This window comes from Ornithorhynchus anatinus, chromosome 11 (genome assembly GCF_004115215.2).
Source record: "Ornithorhynchus anatinus isolate Pmale09 chromosome 11, mOrnAna1.pri.v4, whole genome shotgun sequence".
NCBI classification, from domain to species: Eukaryota; Metazoa; Chordata; class Mammalia; order Monotremata; family Ornithorhynchidae; genus Ornithorhynchus; species Ornithorhynchus anatinus.
The window spans coordinates 36,332,075-36,349,133 of record NC_041738.1 but is presented as its reverse complement, the minus strand read 5'-3'; the positions used below and the strand labels follow the sequence as shown (position 1 = coordinate 36,349,133).

Sequence of the window (17,059 nt, the reverse complement as noted above, 5' to 3'; positions counted from 1 at the left end):
TTGATTTAAGGCCATCTAAGCTAGGAGGACGCATCGGCTCGAACGGTATTTGATGAGTTTCACTGAGCGCTTTGCCGGGTCCTTGTGGCTGCAGAATATGGTCTCAGGCCACCTGCCAGGGTTGCGGGGGGAAGGTCCTAATTAAGCTAGGCTGAGAGAACCTTCTCCTCAGACTGCACCTGGAGAGTTTCCAGTCCTCTACCAGTCTCGGCTGTGGGAGGGAGAGTGAAGCAGAGGCCTAACCATTCCATTCCTAGCTTGGGCAGTGGCTAGCCAGTGGAAGGCAATCTGCTACAAGTCAAACCTATCCTGTGCTGGGCAGCAGCGGCAGGGGAGAGAATCGAGGGTGGAGACTCAAGTTTACTGCGCGGAAGGAGGCAACGGTAAACCACTTCTGTATCTTTGCCAAGAAAACTCTGGATCCACTACCAGAACGATTACAGATGGAGGTGGGCGATCTGAGAGAGATGTGTCCTTGGAGTCGCTAAGGGTTGGAGACGACTTGACAGCATAAGACAAGACACAAGAGAGAAACTTTCCCAAGGAAAGGACAGTGCCTGGGATCATAGGAGGGGTAATGACTGTCTTCCAAGCATCCCTTCATTAGCACGTAAGCGTGCACACCCCCTGAGGGAGCGAATTATGTTGTCGTGGGAATAGTGGAGGAGGGCCTGGAGAGATGGTGCAGGAGAGAAGGCCACCCTCCTCAGGCCTGCCCTGCCTTCCCACCTCATTTTTTCTTGTTCTGGCTACTCACAGTTCTTTCCCCAATCTTTCCCCATTCTTGACCAGGTTTGCACTCCAAAGTGCTCTCTCTCCTTGTTCACAAATCCTGTCTTCCAAGGGCTCCCCTCTGTCCTCTCCCTCTTCGTCACAGTTGACAACCACCTCAATCCTGCTTGGTCCTGAAACCCACAACCTTGAAATTATCCTTGACTCCTCCTTAATAATAATAGTATTTTTGAAGCCCTTACTAGGTGCCAGGCACTGTACTAAGCGCTGAGGCAGAGACATGCAAATCAAGTTGGACACAGTTCCTGTCCCATGTGGGGCTCACAGTCTCAATGCCCATTTTAGAGATGTGGTAACTGAGGCACAGGGTGATTCTTTCACCCCTCTATTCAGTCTGTTACCAAATCCTACCAGTTTATCCTCCATAGCATTTCCAGAATCCCTTCTGCTTTCTGTGGTAGTGATAATTATGATATTTAAGTGCTTACTATGTGTGTTTTCTGAATGCTAGGGTAGATACAAGCTAATCAGGTTGGGCACAGTCCCTGCCCCACTTGGAGCTCACAGTCTTAATCCCCATTTTACAGATGAGGTAACTGAGGCCCAGAGAAGTTGTGACGTGCCTCACCTGTCAGGCAAGTGGCAGAACTGGGATTAGAATCCAGGTCCTTCTGACTCCCAGGCCCATAGTCTATCCACTAGATCCCACTGCTTCCCATGGTACGAACAGTCACCGTGTTCATCCAGGCACTCGTCATATCCCAGTTTGACTTCTGCACGAGCCTCCTCGCTCATCTCCCGGCCACCAGTCTCTCTCCTCTTTTCCTGCCCAAATCATCTCTCAAAGTCATTGTTCTGCAAGCATGCCACCCCAATGGTTGCCCATTTCTGTCATTGTGAAGATGATGATTATTGGTTGTATTTGTTAAGCACTTACTCTTTGTCAAGCACTGTTCCAAGCGCTGGGATAGATACCACTGCATTAAGCAAAAGCCGACAACATGGCACTCAAATCAGCCCTCCACTTTCTTCCCTCACTACTCCCCAGCTTGCACTCTTCATCCTTTTCAAGGTAGCCTACTCATTGTGCCTCATTTTTTCCTTCCTGCTTCCCATCACACTCTTCCCCTTGCAGGAGCACAACTCTCCCCATTGTCAGAGCTTGTCTAAAGTCATTAAAATCAGGATGAATTAAAAAATAATCTCCCCATAGTCTATCCCCCAGCTGTTCATTCATTCAAATGTATTTATTGAGTGCTTAGTGTGTGCAGAGCACTGTGCTAAGCGCTTGGGAGAGTACAATGTAACAATGAACAGACACAGTCCCTGCCCACAACGAGCGTACAGCTAGAGGGAGAGATAGACACTGACATAAAGATAAATAATCCCCACTTCAGCACATCTCCTTCACTTAGATCCTTGTGAACTCTGCCTCCTACACTCTGTCTTTAGTACATATCTTATACACCCCTAGTATTGAAAAACTAACTCAAGTACATATTTCCCTTTTCTTTTTTCCTCCTCTCAGTAAATTGGTGTTTGGGGATTAGTTCTGTGAGCCCCATGTGGGACATGGACTCTGTCCAACCTGATTAGCTTGTATTTGCCCCAGCGTTTAGTACAATGCCTGACACGTAGTAAGTGTTTAACACTTGCTATTTTAAAAAAAAAAAATTCCCTTGAGGACAGAGATCCTATCTTGTAATTTTATTGTGCTTTCCCATTCACTTAGTCCAGTGCTTTGCACATAGTAGGTCCTCCAACAAGTATAAGTGGTTGGTTGATTGCCAGCAGGAGGCCCAGCTAGAAGTTCCTCTAATTGTTTCTGTCTCCCCAGTTTCAGCCCTGCCCTCACGGCGCCGTCTCCCCGTTTTCCCTCGGCACTGCAGACAATTTCAAGACCCAAATTCCTGCACTTCCCACAGGAAACTTCTTGCTAAAAAGTCCACCGACTCACCTGCTGAGTAGGACTCTAGACCGCAAGCCCATTGTGGCAGGGAGTGTGTCTGTTTTATTGTTGAATTGTACTCTCCCCGGCGCTTAGTACAGTGCTCTGCACACAGTAAGCGCTCGATAAATACAGTTGAATGAATAAAGAGGGCACCTCCATGCTCCCTTTATTGTTAAGAACAAAACAGGGAAGCGGAGAGAGGAGAAGATCTTTTCAAGGTTACCCGTGGCAGGGGGGCAGCTCCTCAGGAAGACAACATGGATGGAACTCTGGCTCATTAGAGCAGGGTTTGTGCCCTGGCAGCCAGTGGTTGTGGCCCCAGCAGGAGGAGAGCTCTCGGTGGGAGTCACACAAGTGCCAAGATTTTCTCGGTGAAAGCTGGCAAATTCCATTTGCCCTTTCCTGGAGTAGAGTAAAAGGAGGGAGTTTCAAAATGGGGATGCACCGTGTGACCAGGGCCCGGCCCTGGAGGGTGGCTGCTGGAGGCCAGTCCTCCTGCCGGCATAAGTGGCACAGTTGGCACAGGTGTGTTTCCGGGACTCGAAGCTACAGTGACGGGGAGTCTGTGGAGCTCAATGCAGGCTGAAGGGGCGGCCCCCATCCCCTGAGCAGTTTGAGTTCTGGTTAGAGCCTTCTCTGGTGCTTCCTCTTTTCCCCCCACCGCTCCCGGTCCCTTTCCTCAGTCTCTGTCTACCCAGTTGGAGTGGTAGCTCCCGGGCTTCCTCGCTTTTCTCAGGAACAGTCAGGTTCACCCAAATGACGGGTATAAACAAAGCAAACCTTTTCTTTGGCACTTTTAGGTTCTAAGTTTAGTCTTGAAGGATTTGGTTGTCGGTAGAGATTGATCTAATCCGGGGCATCTGCGAGGCAGGCGAGGATTTCGACCCCAAGCACCACCAGGGCCCTTTCTCCCCCAGATTTGCTAGCAGCTGCCTAAGAGGTCGGCCTCCGGTCACCTGCTGCCCGTATCTGTATGTTGTTCGCTCCGGTTGGCTCACGCTAATGCTGCCCACGTCGCTACCGAGGGGGCTGGGGAGCCAGTCAGGATCTGACCGTGCCAGAACCCTGCCAAGCAAGGCGGTGGGTGAATGAGAGTTAGCCAGCCTGCTGGAGAGCAGACAGCAGGAAGCTGGGAGTCCCGTCCTTGGGATGTTCCACAGAACTGTCCTGGAATGGGCAATTGGGCCTTTCCCTACCCTAGGGTCCGACCAGGGGCCCGGTGGTATCATTCTCAAGGCGTGGGAAGGGAAACTAAGGCCCGGGAAGTCAGGTGACCTGCCCAGGGAGCCGGCTTCCCCAGCAGTCGCTTAGGATTGGTGCTTGATCCTCGGCTTCCAGGGTTGCCGGCTCCCAAGGAGGCTGCGGACTTTGGCAAGGGGCCCTAGGGGAAGCTGGGTCAGGTCCAGGGGTGGTAGCTGAAGGAGCTGTCCCTCAGAGGAGGTTTTGTTTTTTCCCCTTTTGGCCTTGTGATTCTGGGTGGCATTAAGGTACCTGCCCCCTCTTTTTCAGGCAGGGAGACCCCTTCTCTTTCTCCTCCCCATTAACCTTACATACAGCATCAGTTCTACCCTTGACCTCCAAGGGCTGGATCTGAGACCAGGGCTGCTTGTTTCTGGCATCCTGTGGCCTCCTGCCAGTTTTTCACACATCACCCCACCAGCTTTTACCCTCTCCAACCCATTCTGGAGACCCTGGACAGGTAAAAGCAGCTAACGAGAAGCCAAGGTTGGGGGAGCTGAGTGTCTGCTCGGCTTCAAAAGATGCCCTGGTCTTCAGTCACTCTCTGCCTTTGACATTTGAAGGCCCAAGGTGGGGCTGTGCCCTTATGGTTGATTTGAACCATGATTTACCCTACTGTCCGGGCTCTCCAGTCAGCTCCCTGAAATATGTCTCATCTGCAGCTTTATTGAGCTTCCTTTTCCCTTCGAAACTGCTCATGACTTGGTTATCAGTGGGAACTCCGAGGAATGGGTCGCGTCCTTTTCAGTCTGCTGGTCCAGTGGGAGAGGGTGGGACATTCCCAGCTGCTGTCACCCCTGCCTCGATCCCCTTCCCTCTGAGTGGAAGCCCCTCTCTGGCTTGCAGCCTGTCGGTGGACATTTTGCTTTCCCTTGACCAGGCCGGGCACCAGCTGCTCTCCCTGTTCGGACCAACCCTGCGTGCTGGAGTGGCCCCCTTGAGAAGTTGGAAAACGACCCCGATTGCCTGTTGTGTGAGGGTGACAGAGAAGGAAGGGTGCTTAGTGTAAGCGAAGCACGGTGGCCGGCCAAGGCTATGCTGGGGCCGAAGGCCCCGTGCCCTGCCTCCAGTCTCCCACAGAACCCCAGCACTGGAGAGCCTGGCCTGACCTCACACCTGCATGTGGCTCTGGCACAGGCCCAGTACTCACTGTAGCCTTCTGAGATGTGGTGGCGGGGAGGGGACCTGTGTGCGTGCGTGCATGTGTGTGGTCGGGAGGGGTGGGTCTGTAACATGGCAGAAGTGCCACTGTTGTGCATGTGCAAACACAAAAGAGGGGCTGCCCCGGAACCCTTGGTCCTTGGGGCCAGGAAACAGAACGGGAATGGAGGATGAGAAAGGGAAGATGGTTCCTCCTCCACTGAGCCCCAACAGTAAGCTGGACAGCTACAGGCCTCGGGGCTGGTCCGAGCCCTCGTACCTCTCTAGTTGCTCTTCTCCGGCTACTCTTCCTAAGTCTCCCAGCCTCTCGGTCCCCGTTCCCCCTGCCACCCCCCGACTCCAGGTGGAGACAGGTGGTGACTCTAGTCCCAGTTTTTAACCATCCCAGTCGCACCTTTTGGACGACAGGCCGGTGCCTGTGGTGATCTAAAGCGGCTTCAGGCTCAGCGTCCAGCAGGTGATTATAGGCTTATGGTCTCCCGCAGTGGCTTTTGGCTCCAGCTTAAAGCCTCCCTTTTATCCTTTTCCAAGTTGGTAGTTTGGTAGTTTGCAGCCTCCCGGGAGCCGAAGAGGGAAAAAGCCCTCCAAGGTCACCACGTCCCTCTGGCCTGTGGCCCCAAGAGAGTGGGTGTCCGCTTTGTTGCCCCTGCTGGGTTCAGCCTCTCGATTCTCCGTCGCCTCCCTTAGTCAGCTGACCTGCCATTTGCCAAATTCTGTCAAGAACCTCCGACCAGCATCCTGATGGCTCGGTCGACTGCTCGGGCAATCCGCAGTATTTATCGAATGCCTAATGGGTGCAGAGCACTGTACTAAGTGCTTGGGAGAGTAGAGTCGAACAAGTAGACGTGGTCGCTGCCCTCAGGGATCTTCCAGTCTAGCGAGGGAGAAGTACAGGAGGGAGGAAGAAGGAAAAGGGGGACGTTCTTGGGGATCTCCACCAGACAAGAAGGCATCCTGAGGGCTTGGGCCTCACCTTTTCTGCTTCACCTTGCCGCTCCCCACTCCCTCCTCGGCTGAACTCAAAGATGTCCCCTGCTTCCCTGTTGTCAGGCAGCCTTTTCATTGGAGGCCCAGAAAAGTGTCATCCCCAAAAACTGTTCCCGTCCCATGCGTCGCTTCTTTCTGTCAGGCCAAGACAGGAGTTGAGGAGACCCGGGCGGGGTGGGCAGAGTCGTTGGGGAAGCTGGAGGCCCAAGCAGCGTCAGCTGGGATCGGGAAGTCGGGATTCCTGTCCCACTGCTCTCTCCTAAACCGGCTTGGGACCGATTAATGCTCCCAGCCTCAGTTTCCCCCCACAGTGAGAGCGGAGCAGAGCCAGTGAGCATCTCTAGGGTAACTCTTTGGAAAATATAACTGTGTCCTCTGTCTTTGTGACCCTTTGCAGCAGTAGCTGTGACCTGGACTATGAGCTGTACCGAGAAGACTTTCCCTACAGGTGGGTGAGTCTGGGCGTCAGCCCTATCCCTTTTGGCTTCCCTGAACCGGGGTCTCTCCCCAGTCAGGGCCTGTGGCCTTGGAGGTCAACAAGTAGGGCCCAACCCCGCCCACCGGGAGGGTTTTCCAGGGAGAGGAAAACCAAGCAGGCTCCGCAGGCCCTCCGTTGGCCGACGCAGATGCCTGACCGGGCCGGAGGGGTGGGGCTGGGGACGGGGCCCGGTGGTGACCCGTGGTTCCCGTTGCAGGGTTTATGAGTACCAGAGGATCCCGCCCCTCATCAACCGGGCACCCGTCAAGAGCAGGAGGACTCATATGGGCACAGGGAGCAAGAGCAGCCTCACAGCCCACCTGACTCCACGAGGCAGCAACCCGCCCCCGGCGCGGACAAAGCGTGAGTGGGGATGTCAGAGCCAGGGAGGGGCGGGTGCCCCTAGGCATGGATGGTATTTATTAAACTTAGACCGAGAACCCCCGTATGGGACAGGGACTGTGTCGAACTTGATTATCTTGTAGCTACCCCAGTGCTAAAAGTGAAGTGCTTAACAAGTACCATATTATTATTATTGTTATTAGCCTACGTGCAGAGCTCTACTAAGCACTGGGAAAGAATACACAGGTGGTAAATAGACACGGTCCCTGTGCCTCGGTGGTGGGGATTCACCCTGAAAGGGTCTGTGGGCAGCGAGTGGGCTTCCCAGGGGTCCTGGCTGGAGCAGTTTCGATTTATCGTTATTATTGGGTGAGGGGGGTGTTCTCTGTGCTTGAGTGGAAACTCACACCGCCCTGTCCTCCCATGTCTTTTCCTTCCCCTGCCTTGGCCCCACCTGCACAGTAAAAGCGGAGGAGCTGCACTCCATCAAGGGGGAGTTGAGCCAGATCAAAGCGCAGGTGGACAGTCTGCTGGAGAGCCTGGAGAGGATGGACCAGCGGCGGGATCGACTGGGAGGTCAGTGGCCCCGGCCCGGGGAAGACGGTTGCGACCGACAGCTGCCCGGCCGCTGCAGACCTGGAGACCGAGTCTGTGCTCATGCCGCCTGGCTCTGCACGAGCCATGTGGGAGCGCCCTGACAACGGCAGAAATGGCCCCGGGCCCACCAGGGTTGGGGGCTGCGTGGGATCAGGTGGCAGCCGGGGCCAAGGCAACGGGGAGACGAGCAGGGGCGTCCGAGATGGCCTTAGGGCGCCCAGCCTTTGCCAGGCCAGCCTCTTGGCTCCAGCTTGGGGCTCTGGGGTCGGGGAGATGGTGGTGGTAGGTTGTGAGACCTGGAGGTAGGGTCTGCCCTAGAAACAGGGCGGCGGGCAGGGGAGGTACTCCGGGAGCCTCTGAGCAGAAGGGACCCAGGCATCTGTGCCCACCCAGGGGCCAAAGAGGGCGAGGAGAAGAAGACCCAGGTGAGCGAGGAGCCCTCGTACCCGGCGGCAGAGTCTCAGCGGGAGAGTCGGAGCAAGGAGGGCACGGAGCCCGCCGGGCAGAGCGACCTGAGGGACATCGACAGCGCCGAGGAGAGCACAGACACCGAGGAGGCGGTGAGAGGCCGCTCTTAGCCCGCCCCTCTCCAGCGTCCGTGAGTGCCCCGAGCCCTGGGACCCGCGGCCCGACCCGTCTCTTGCCTTGCCCTCTGCCCCTCTGCAGCCTCCTTGTGGGGCCAGACAATTCCTCTCCCGCGCCCAGGGCGTCAGGGAGCACAAAGTGCGTTTCCCTCTCCTGCCCGGGGCAGCCGGTGGCTGCCCCGGGCTGGAACCCCATCGGTCACCCCCGCCATCCTTCCCGGCCCAGAGAATGTGGGGGAGAGAGGGAGAGTGAGTGAGGGGTAGGATCCCCAGCTGGGGAGCAGCGGGACACGGGACCGGGGAGGTGTCTGGCTGAAAATTCCCTTCCGCTCAGAGCTGAAAATAGCCCATTGCCTGGGTGCCGTGACAGCCCTGACACGGGTAATTGAGTATGCAGAGGGATGAATTATTCACGGGTCCACGAGCTGAGCCGTACCCAAGCCAGGCTGAGGAGGAGCAGGAGGAGGCAGAGGTGGGACTACCGGGAGCTTTTGCATTGGGGACGTGGCTGGGGGGTGTTGATCGGAGAAGCCCCGGGGGGTGGGAGTTGGGGAGACGAGGCCAGGGGGCGATGCTTCTCCCCAGGCGCCCACCTTTCACCGCCCCCCATCGTCGTTGGGCATTCTCTGCCACCCTGGGCCTTCTCTACTGCCCCGGGTGACCCTCCACGGTCGCTGAGGAGAGAGTCGGCCCTGCGCCGGTCAGAGCCGTGGGTTCCGGTGCTCCCCTCGCTGCCCTTGGAGGTGATTCCAGGCCTCTCAGGAAGGCCACGGTGGCGGTGTGCAGGGTAAATTACTCCCTTCTCCCTGCTCCAGAGCTCGGGGGCTGGTAAACGGACAGAGCAGGCTGGCAAGTGTTAGCCGTATCGGCTGCTCTCCGGGGCTGGGGAGTGGCCCTGGTCCCAGGGAGCTGGGAGGTGCGTGTGGTCGGCTCAGGGGCAACTCCTCCCGGAGGGCTTCGGGTGAGCCAAATCCAGGGGGCTCCGCACCGACCAAGAGGGGGATCTGGCGGGGAGGGGAGTTGTCAGGATTAGCGGCATCATCAGTGGTGTTTAGTGAGCGCTTACTCTGTGCAGAGCACTGTACTAAGCTGGGGAGAGTACAACAGAGTTGGTCTCTGAGATTTTACGCACTCTGTCAAGCACTGTTCTCATGGGATGAGAGAGGTTGAGGTTGCTGCCTGGCAACGCTGTGCCCGGGGGGCGGGCAGGTAGGCAGGTGCCTTGAGCACCCCCCCCACCCCGAACAACAGGCTTTTCCCCCCCCTCGCAGATGAAGAATCACACGTCAGACCCGGAGGGCAGCCAGTAGAGGAGGTGCGGCCCCAGCCCGCCCGGACCGGTGGGTCGGTCAGTTGGCCCGTCCCCCTTTCCTGTGTTCGTATTTCTTTGAAGGCCCGCCAGCCGTTGCCGTACTCGACACGAGCTACCCAGCCTCAGCGCTAGTGCAGTAGGACTGGCGTCCCAGCCAACCCGGCCCGCTCCTCGGTGGCAGCCGGAAGCCTCCTCGTAGTTGTTCCGTTGAGCTTTGGACGTTGTGTTTCCAGACCGCCCCGCACCACGGGGTGGGCGGCCACGGGGGCCGGCAGGGGGGGGGGGGGGCGGCCCCCACAGCCCGGGATTTCTCTTGGGCAGTTTTAACTTCTGAGTAGGAAAGCCGAGTCTCTCCTGGAGTGGGCCTTGGAGAAACTGAGGCCCGGACCACTTCCACGTCCATCCCCACTCTTCCCATCTGTTGCCTCCCACTGTGGGAAACCCCTCCCAAGAAGCCAGCCGCCCTTTGCCTCGCCCAGATCCGCTCCCGACTTCCTCACTTGCCCGAGCCGTGGCCGTGGCAGACCCCCCCCCCCCCCCCGCCCCACCCCGATCCTTCTTTCCGTGAAGCCCAAGGGGATGGGGCCAAGAGCCAGCCCCTTCCCTCCCAGACCTTTTGAAAACAAAGGCACGAACCCCCACCCGGTGCTCGGTGCCCTCGACGGGACGGGAAGGCCGGGGGGGCGGTCAGCGAGGCCGGGGCTGAGGGCAAAACCCCATCTTTGAGGAAATGAGCCAAGCCGGCCGCAGCCAACCGATACTCTCCATCCACTTTGCTCTCTCTCCCTCAGCAAGGGCCAGGCCCCACAGCAGGCACCCCTGCCTGCCTACTGGAGAGGAGGGTGCAGAAATAGAAATAGTGCTGCGCCTCCTCCCGGGATCCCAAACCCCTCAGGAGCAGACTCTTCCTTCCCCCACCGTTCTCCACATCCCAGTCATCCCCACCGCCCCTCCCGGGGGTGGCGGGGAATGGTGCCCGACCGAAGACCCTAAAATTGACACTAACTTTGAGGTTCAAGGGGGCTCGATCCAATGCACCAAATGGTTTTCCCCCTTTCCTGTATCACGTGGCTTAAGTGTCTGGCACTCTTTGCGTTCATGTGACCCTCCTCCCAGCCCCGCAGATCTCCACAACCGCCTTGGTGCATGGGAAATGTAGTTCTGTTTCCAACAGGTGTATTCCTGGTCCGTAAACGATGCAGTGAGGTCCCTGGTGTGTCTTACTCCCGATGAACTTGTTCTTTTCCTTCCTCCCTTCTCCTCTCCCCCGGCCCTCCCCACCCGCCCCAATCCATCCTGCCATCCCTCACAACAGCCGTATCTCATTTTTACGTCCAGTTTCTAGCTTGTCTCTTGCTGGTATGATACTGTGTCTGTATTTCAAATCTGCTCTGGAAAAAAGTGTACTGTGTTGGAAGGAAAAAATAAAATAAAATTTCTATTTGGTTTCTCCGTTTGGGCTGGTGGAGGCTGGTGACTGGGGGCAGCGTCTGGCCCAGCTCTTGGATCACCTGCTTCCGCGGCTACAGGGGGACCTGGGAGGCGGGTGGCAACGGGAGCCGCTCCGACAAAAGCCTCCCGAGGCGGCCGCTGACAGCCGGGACCCTCGCCAGGGCATTTGGAGGCTTTGCGGAGGAGGTTGCCTCTGCCACACCATCCTTCACAGAGCCTCCCTGGACAGTTGCCTCTCCTTTGCCAAGAGCGGAGCCTCTGAAAGGCGCAGCCGTGGGGAGGCTGCCCAATCCCGCTGCTGGCGGCCCCGGAGGGCGGGTCACGCTACTTGGCGGACAGCGTCCCTCCCTCCCACCCCGCCGCCGCCCGAGGCCCCGAACCTGAGAGCAAGCGACACTCCCTGGGCCGTGGGGCGCCAGCCCATCTCCAGCACACGCAACAACCGGTCTTTGTTCCCTTCTTTTCTCTTCCACTCCTGCCTCCCCTTTACCAGGGCACTGCCCGGACACTTCCAGAATCGCCCCGCCTTCTCCGGGATGATGCCCCCGACCGTGAAGGTCACCTGCGGGTGCCTGTGCGGCTGGGAAGGCCAGCGGGGGCTACCGTCCCAAAAGCACCAGGCCGGGAGCCGGGTAACACGGTTGGGCTCACCTGGTTTTCGCTTCTGTCTTGCTACGCTTGACCATTCTGTTCAAAGAGCGCCGCTCCTTTCTTGCTCCCAGTGGGCCAGGCCGGTCTTTCCGCTGCCAGCTGTGAGGCCAAGTTGGGGTGGCGCTTTCCTGTGTCCTTAAAATGTCCCCTTCTGTCCCCGTCCCCCGTCCCCCCCCCCCGCTTGTTAATTTCTCTGTGCCTCAGTCACCTCATCTGTAAAACTGGGGATTAAAAAAAAATGTGAGCCTCACGTGGGACAACCTGATGACCCTGTATCTACCCCAGCGCTTAGAACAGTGCTCAGCACATAGTAAGCGCTTAACAAATACCATTATTTTATTATTATTATTGTTACTTCTCTAGCTCTGGCTGGGACACGGTCACCAACAGCTCCTCATCGGGACCCACGAACCCTAGGCTTTCCAGGTCCACGGAACCCTGAGCAGGTATGAGTTAACAACCCATCACCTGCACCCGAAAGCCCCCGGGGGCCGGGCCCACAGACACCCTCGACACCTCCAGGGTGGGATTCACACATCACAGCCGAGGACACTGGAATCACTCGGGTCAAGAAGGCAGGTGTGGGGAGTCCCATTACCACACCAGCCTGCTAGTGCCCGCGTCTCCGGCTGGGCTCGGCAATGGCATTGGGCATAGAGGCCAGATGCTCACCAATCTATGCCTATTCTTACCCCCGGGGAAGCTGGTGTCAGGAGCGAGGTGCCTGTTGTGTAGATACATAATCAGTATCAGTCTCCCGAGCACTCTCTTCAACACAGGTCCCAGCACGGAAGAAACCTCAACGGGTACAACGGCAGGCAGCCCAAACTTCAGAGGGGATGGGTTCCAGAGCACCCTCCCGGAGCTGGAGGAAGCCAGGGTAAAGTCGTTCCCCCAAAACACCCCTCCCACCCTCTCTGGATTGCTCCAAGACTCTAAGAAGGTCTAATTAGTCCCAACTGATCAAGCCGCACCACGGCTTCATTCGTACAGTGGCCTGCCCACAGTAAATACCCAACAACTACTGATGGATTAGACATGTGCCATCACTGGGTGGGTTCCATGTTGCTACTCTTAAGGACTGGCACACTGAAATACACCAAAGCTAAAAAGCCAGAGATTACAACCGATAAGGGAAAAAGATAAACCAGGCTACAGATGCTCAGGCAAATGAAGACTCTGGAAATTAATTCAAATTGAAACAGGAGAAATAAAGCAACGTCACAGCTCGGCAACGTGCCGCACCCCTGTCCACCTGCTCGCCAATTGCAAACCGACAAAGACACGCTGGCCCGAGGGAGTGCACACGGCCACTCAAGCTCCTAGCGCCAGTGTTCATTCTTTTTCACACATTCAGCCCCAAAGTCCCAAAGATTGAGGCTGAAATCATCATCATCATCACTGTCGTCATGATGTTCCCTCAAATTCTCGGGGCCAGAGAGGAGAGAGTTGGGGGCTGCGCAGACCAGCACCCAACCTAGAGCCCGGGCTAGGGAGTCAGAGGTCATGGGTTCAAATCCCCGCTCGGCCACTTGTCAGCTGTGTGACTTTGGGCAAGTCACTTCACTGGGCCTCAGTTAACCCATCTGTCAAATGGGGATGAAGACTGGGAGCCCCACGTGGGACAACCCCATCAGTTGAACAGTGCTTTGCACACAGTAAGCACTTAAATGCCATCATCATTATTATTATTAGTCAACCAGGACGGGATGGAGCCAAGGCCGAGCGGGAGGGAAGAAAACGGGGTGAGGAACCGATTCACAGAGTCTCTGGCCACGACCACCCCGACGCTGGGGAGAGGCGGGGGAGGCTCCCCCGGCTTCCCGCTGCGGCCACCCCAACCCCTGCCACGGATGGGCCCCGCTGGGCCGCAGCGGCACCGAGCCTGGCAGCGGCGGGGGCTCCCCCTGCCCCGTCAGCCTTTCCTGGGGTCCCGGAGGGCATTAAGTCGTCGGCTGCCTGCGGCTACTGGGGCCAGAGCCGTCGTCCCTTATCCCCAGACCGGCCTCGGTCAAGTCCTGCCCGTAAATCGGAAGGCTTTCAACGTACAAAAGGGTTTTCCCCACATACACCAAAGCGGCCCGACCCGTGGTCCCTTATCCCCAGACCGGCCTCGGCCAAGTCCCGCCCGCAAATTGGAAAGCTTTCAAAAGGGGCTCTCCCCCACCCCGCAAAGTGGCCAGACCCGTGGCCCCTTATCCCCAGACCGGCCTCGGCCAAGTCCTGCCCGTAAATCGGAAGGCTTTCAAAGTACAAAACGGGCTTTTTTTAATTTCCCCAAGTGGCCAGACCCGCAGAGTCCCGTGCGAAGAGGTGGTTGAAGCGGCCAGACCCGCACCGTCCCGTGTGAAGAGGTCGTTGAGGCGGCCACACCCGCACAGTCCCGTGCGAAGAGGTCGTTGGTGGCCAGACCCGCACAGTCCCGTGCGAAGAGGTTGTTGAGGCGGCCAGACGCGCGCAGTCCCGTGCGAAGAAGTCGTTGAGGCGGCCACACCCGCACAGTCCCGTGCGAAGAGGTGGTTGAAGCGGCCAGACCCGCACAGTCCCGTGTGAAGAGGTCGTTGAGGCGGCCAGACTCGCACAGTCCCGTGCGAAGAGGTCGTTGAGGCGGCCAGACCCGCACAGTCCTAGGCGAAGAGATCGTTCAGGTGGCCAGACCTGCACAGTCCTGTGCGAAGAGGTTGTTGGTGGCCAGACCCGCACAGTCCTGTGTGAAGAAGTCGTTGGGGCGGCCACCCCCGCACCGTCCTGTGTGAAGTCGTTGAGGCGGCCACACCCGCACGGTCCCGTGCGAACAGGTGGTTGAGGCGGGCAGACCCGCACGGTCCCGTGCGACGAAGCGGCTGAGGTGGGCGGTCCCAGCGAGTCCCGCGCTTGGAGGCCGTTGGGGTGAGGAGAGTCGGGGTGCCGGGTCCACCCTGTAGTCCGGCGAGGTCAGCTGCTTTGGGGCGGGCGGCCCGGGGTCCGTCAGGCGGGGAGGGAGGAGGACCCGGGGTCCGTCAGGCGGGGAGAGAGGAGGAGGAGGAGGAGGGCGGGTCGGGGGCGACGGCGGGGCTCCTCTTCCGGGCGGCCGTGAGCAGGCACTGCCTCAGCACGGGGTAGAGGCGCTGGCAGCCGTCCATGCCCAGGCGCAGGGCCTCGGCCCAGCTGGAGGCCGCCTCGCCCTCGCCGCCGCCCAGCAGGCCGGACACCTGGTTGAGGACGGGCATGAGGGCCACGGTGAGGCGGGCCCGGGCCCGCTGCTCTTCGCGCAGGGTGGGGTCCAGCAGCCAGGCGGGCCCGGGCGGGGGGTCGGGCCGGCGGCTGAGGCCGCAGCCCACCACCAGGTCGTACATCTCCACGCCGGCGTCGGCCAGGGCCAGGGCGGCGGCGGTGAGGGCGGCGGCCAGGGCCGAGCCCCCGTCCTCCAGCAGCAGCGCCGACAGCTCCAGCTGCGCGCGGGGGTAGCGGGTCAGGCGCACGGCCGGCTCCAGCGCTTCTTGCAGGGCCAGCGCCAGCTCCCGCTCCTCGCCCGACGCCCCCGACGCCCCCGACGCCCCCGCCCCCGCCCCCGCCGAGGCCGGGGTCGGCCGGCGGGGGCGCTGCGGGCCGCAGAAGGGCGCGCGCCGGAAGTCGCACAGCAGGCGGCCCCCCTCCCCCTCCGCCGGCCGCGGCCCCGACACGGCGCACAGGACCTTGGTGCCGCCCGCCTCCAGGTAGGCCGAGCCCTTGGCCTGGCTCAGCAGGCCCGCCCGCGCGAACACCGGCCGCAGCCGGCAGGGGTCCCGCGCCTCCGCCTCCGCCGGCGCCTCGGCGGCGAACGGCGCCGGCGGCTGCGACTCGTCGGGCCCGCGGACGCGGCGGGGGTCGCCCGGCATGGCGGCGGCCGAGGGGACCATAGAGCGCGCCGCTTCCGGGCGGCCGGCCCGCCGCCCCCGTCTCGCGCGGCCCGGTGGGATAGCGGAGGTCGCCCGTCCGCCCGCCCGCCCGCCCGCCACGGCGCCCCCTGCCGGCGGAAAGTGGGAGGTGCAGGGCCCGGGCCGCCGAGTCGGGCGGAGGGAAAGACATCCCTCCCCACCCCCCCATAATAATAATAATAATAATAAGGGTGGTATTTGTTAAGCGCTTACTATGTACAAAGCACGGTTCTAAGCGCCGGGGGATACAAGGTGATCAGGTTGCCCCACGTGGGGCGCACCGTTTTCATCCCCATTTTTACAGATGAGGGAACTGAGGCCCAGAGAAGTGAAGTGACGGGCCCAAAGTCACCCAGCTGACAAGCGGCGGAGCCGGGATTAGAACCCACGACCTCTGACTCCCAAGCCCGCGCTCTTGCCCCTGAGCCACGCTGGTATTTGTTTGTTAAGGGCTGACTGTGTGCAAAGCACTGCTCTAAGCGCTGGGGGGATACAAGGTCATTAGGTTGTCCCACCTGGGGCTCAGCGTTTTCATCCCCAGATGAGGGAACGGAGGCACAGAGAAGTGAAGTAACTGGCCCAAAGGCACACAGCTGGCAAGCGGCGGAGCTGGGATTCGAACCCATGACCTCAGTGGGAAGAGCCCGGGCTTGGGAGTCAGAGGTCATGGGTTCGAATCCCAGCTCCAGCTGTGTGACTGCGGGCCAGTCACTTCACTTCTCGAGGCCTCAGTTCCCTCATCTGGAAAATGGGGATGGAGAGTGAGCCTCACGTGGGACCACCTGATGACCCTGTATCTCCCCCAGCGCTTAGAACAGTGCTCTGCATAGAGTAAGTGCTTCACAAATACCAACATTATGATTATTCCCCCGGCCTCAGTGACCTCATCTGGAAAACGGGGATGAAGCCTGGGAGCCTCACGTGGGACAACCTGATAACCCTGTATCTCCCCCAGTGCTTAGAACAGTGCTGTGCACAGAGTAAGCGCTTAACAAATACCAACATTATTATTGTTACTAAGTGCTTACTATGTGCAAAGCACTGTTCTAAGCGCTGGCTCAGACCATCCCTCCTCTCCCACCCTTTAAAACCCGTTTTAGAGAAACATCGGGGCCTAGCCTGGGTAGCCGATACTGCCGGGCCTGGGAGGTGAGAGGTCGTGGGTTCCAATCCCCGTGCCGCCACCTGCCTGCCGTGTCACCTTGGGCAGGTCACCTCATCTGGAAAACGGGGATTGAGACTGGGAGCCCAGTGCGGGACAGCGGCTGTGTCCACCCCAGTGCTTAGTACAGTGTCTGACACATAGTAAGCATTTAACAAATACCATAATAATTATTAACAACACTATTATTATTATCAGTGGACAGAGCACAAGCTTGGGAGACAGAAGGACTTGGGTTCCCCTTCTAGCTCTGCCACCTATCTGCCGTGTGTCCTTGGGCAAGTCGCTTCGCCTCTCTGTGCCTCATCTGTAAAATGGGGACGGAAGACTGTAAACCCCATTGTGGGGCAGGGACTGTGTCCAGACTGATTTTTCTACCCCAGCGTTCAGTACAGTGTCTGGCCCTTAGTGCGCCCTTGCCAATTACCATTTAAAAAGCCCCCCAAAACCATGGATACCACTTCTGTTTGTATTTGCCTATGCACTTAATACCGTAGATTCCACTGAGGCAATCA

The 17,059-nt window shown here is 58.7% G+C and overlaps 2 protein-coding genes and 1 non-coding gene across 6 annotated transcripts in view; 2 read left to right on the top strand and 1 right to left on the bottom strand.

The window, feature by feature from the left end:
* LOC103165062 (RNA-binding Raly-like protein) overlaps positions 1–12,721 on the top strand; it is a 32,613-nt gene extending 19,892 nt beyond the window's left edge. Inside the window, exons 3-8 of one of the 4 annotated variants that reach the window (XM_039913457.1) lie at positions 6,468–6,518; positions 6,766–6,911; positions 7,353–7,466; positions 7,881–8,047; positions 11,850–11,932; positions 12,266–12,721. In XM_039913457.1, the coding sequence (XP_039769391.1) occupies positions 6,468–6,518; positions 6,766–6,911; positions 7,353–7,466; positions 7,881–8,047; positions 11,850–11,903 (532 nt within the window). In that variant the 3' untranslated portion in view covers positions 11,904–11,932; positions 12,266–12,721. Of the gene's footprint in view, positions 1–6,467; positions 6,519–6,765; positions 6,912–7,352; positions 7,467–7,880; positions 8,086–8,405; positions 9,144–9,342; positions 10,840–11,849; positions 11,933–12,265 lie in introns of those variants that run through there. The other 3 variants (XM_029075362.2, XM_029075363.2, XM_029075364.2) reach the window with 3 other exon arrangements.
* LOC114815273 lies at positions 162–299 on the top strand. Its single transcript, XR_003763037.1, has one exon. It is a non-coding gene; the product is annotated as a small nucleolar RNA SNORA7 (small nucleolar RNA).
* Positions 12,722–13,729: 1,008 nt separating the features above from the next.
* On the bottom strand, positions 13,730–15,382 carry EXOSC6 (exosome component 6). Its single transcript, XM_039913560.1, has one exon. It carries the CDS (start codon positions 15,362–15,364, stop codon positions 14,486–14,488), a length of 879 nt encoding a protein of 292 aa, XP_039769494.1. The 5' UTR covers positions 15,365–15,382; the 3' UTR covers positions 13,730–14,485.
* Between the last annotated feature and the right edge of the window lie 1,677 nt (positions 15,383–17,059).

What these genes read in the sequence shown, in the direction of transcription:
- EXOSC6 (XM_039913560.1), bottom strand. Translation starts at nt 15,364, where the DNA reads ATGGTCCCCTCGGCCGCCGCCATGCCGGGCGACCCCCGCCGCGTCCGC.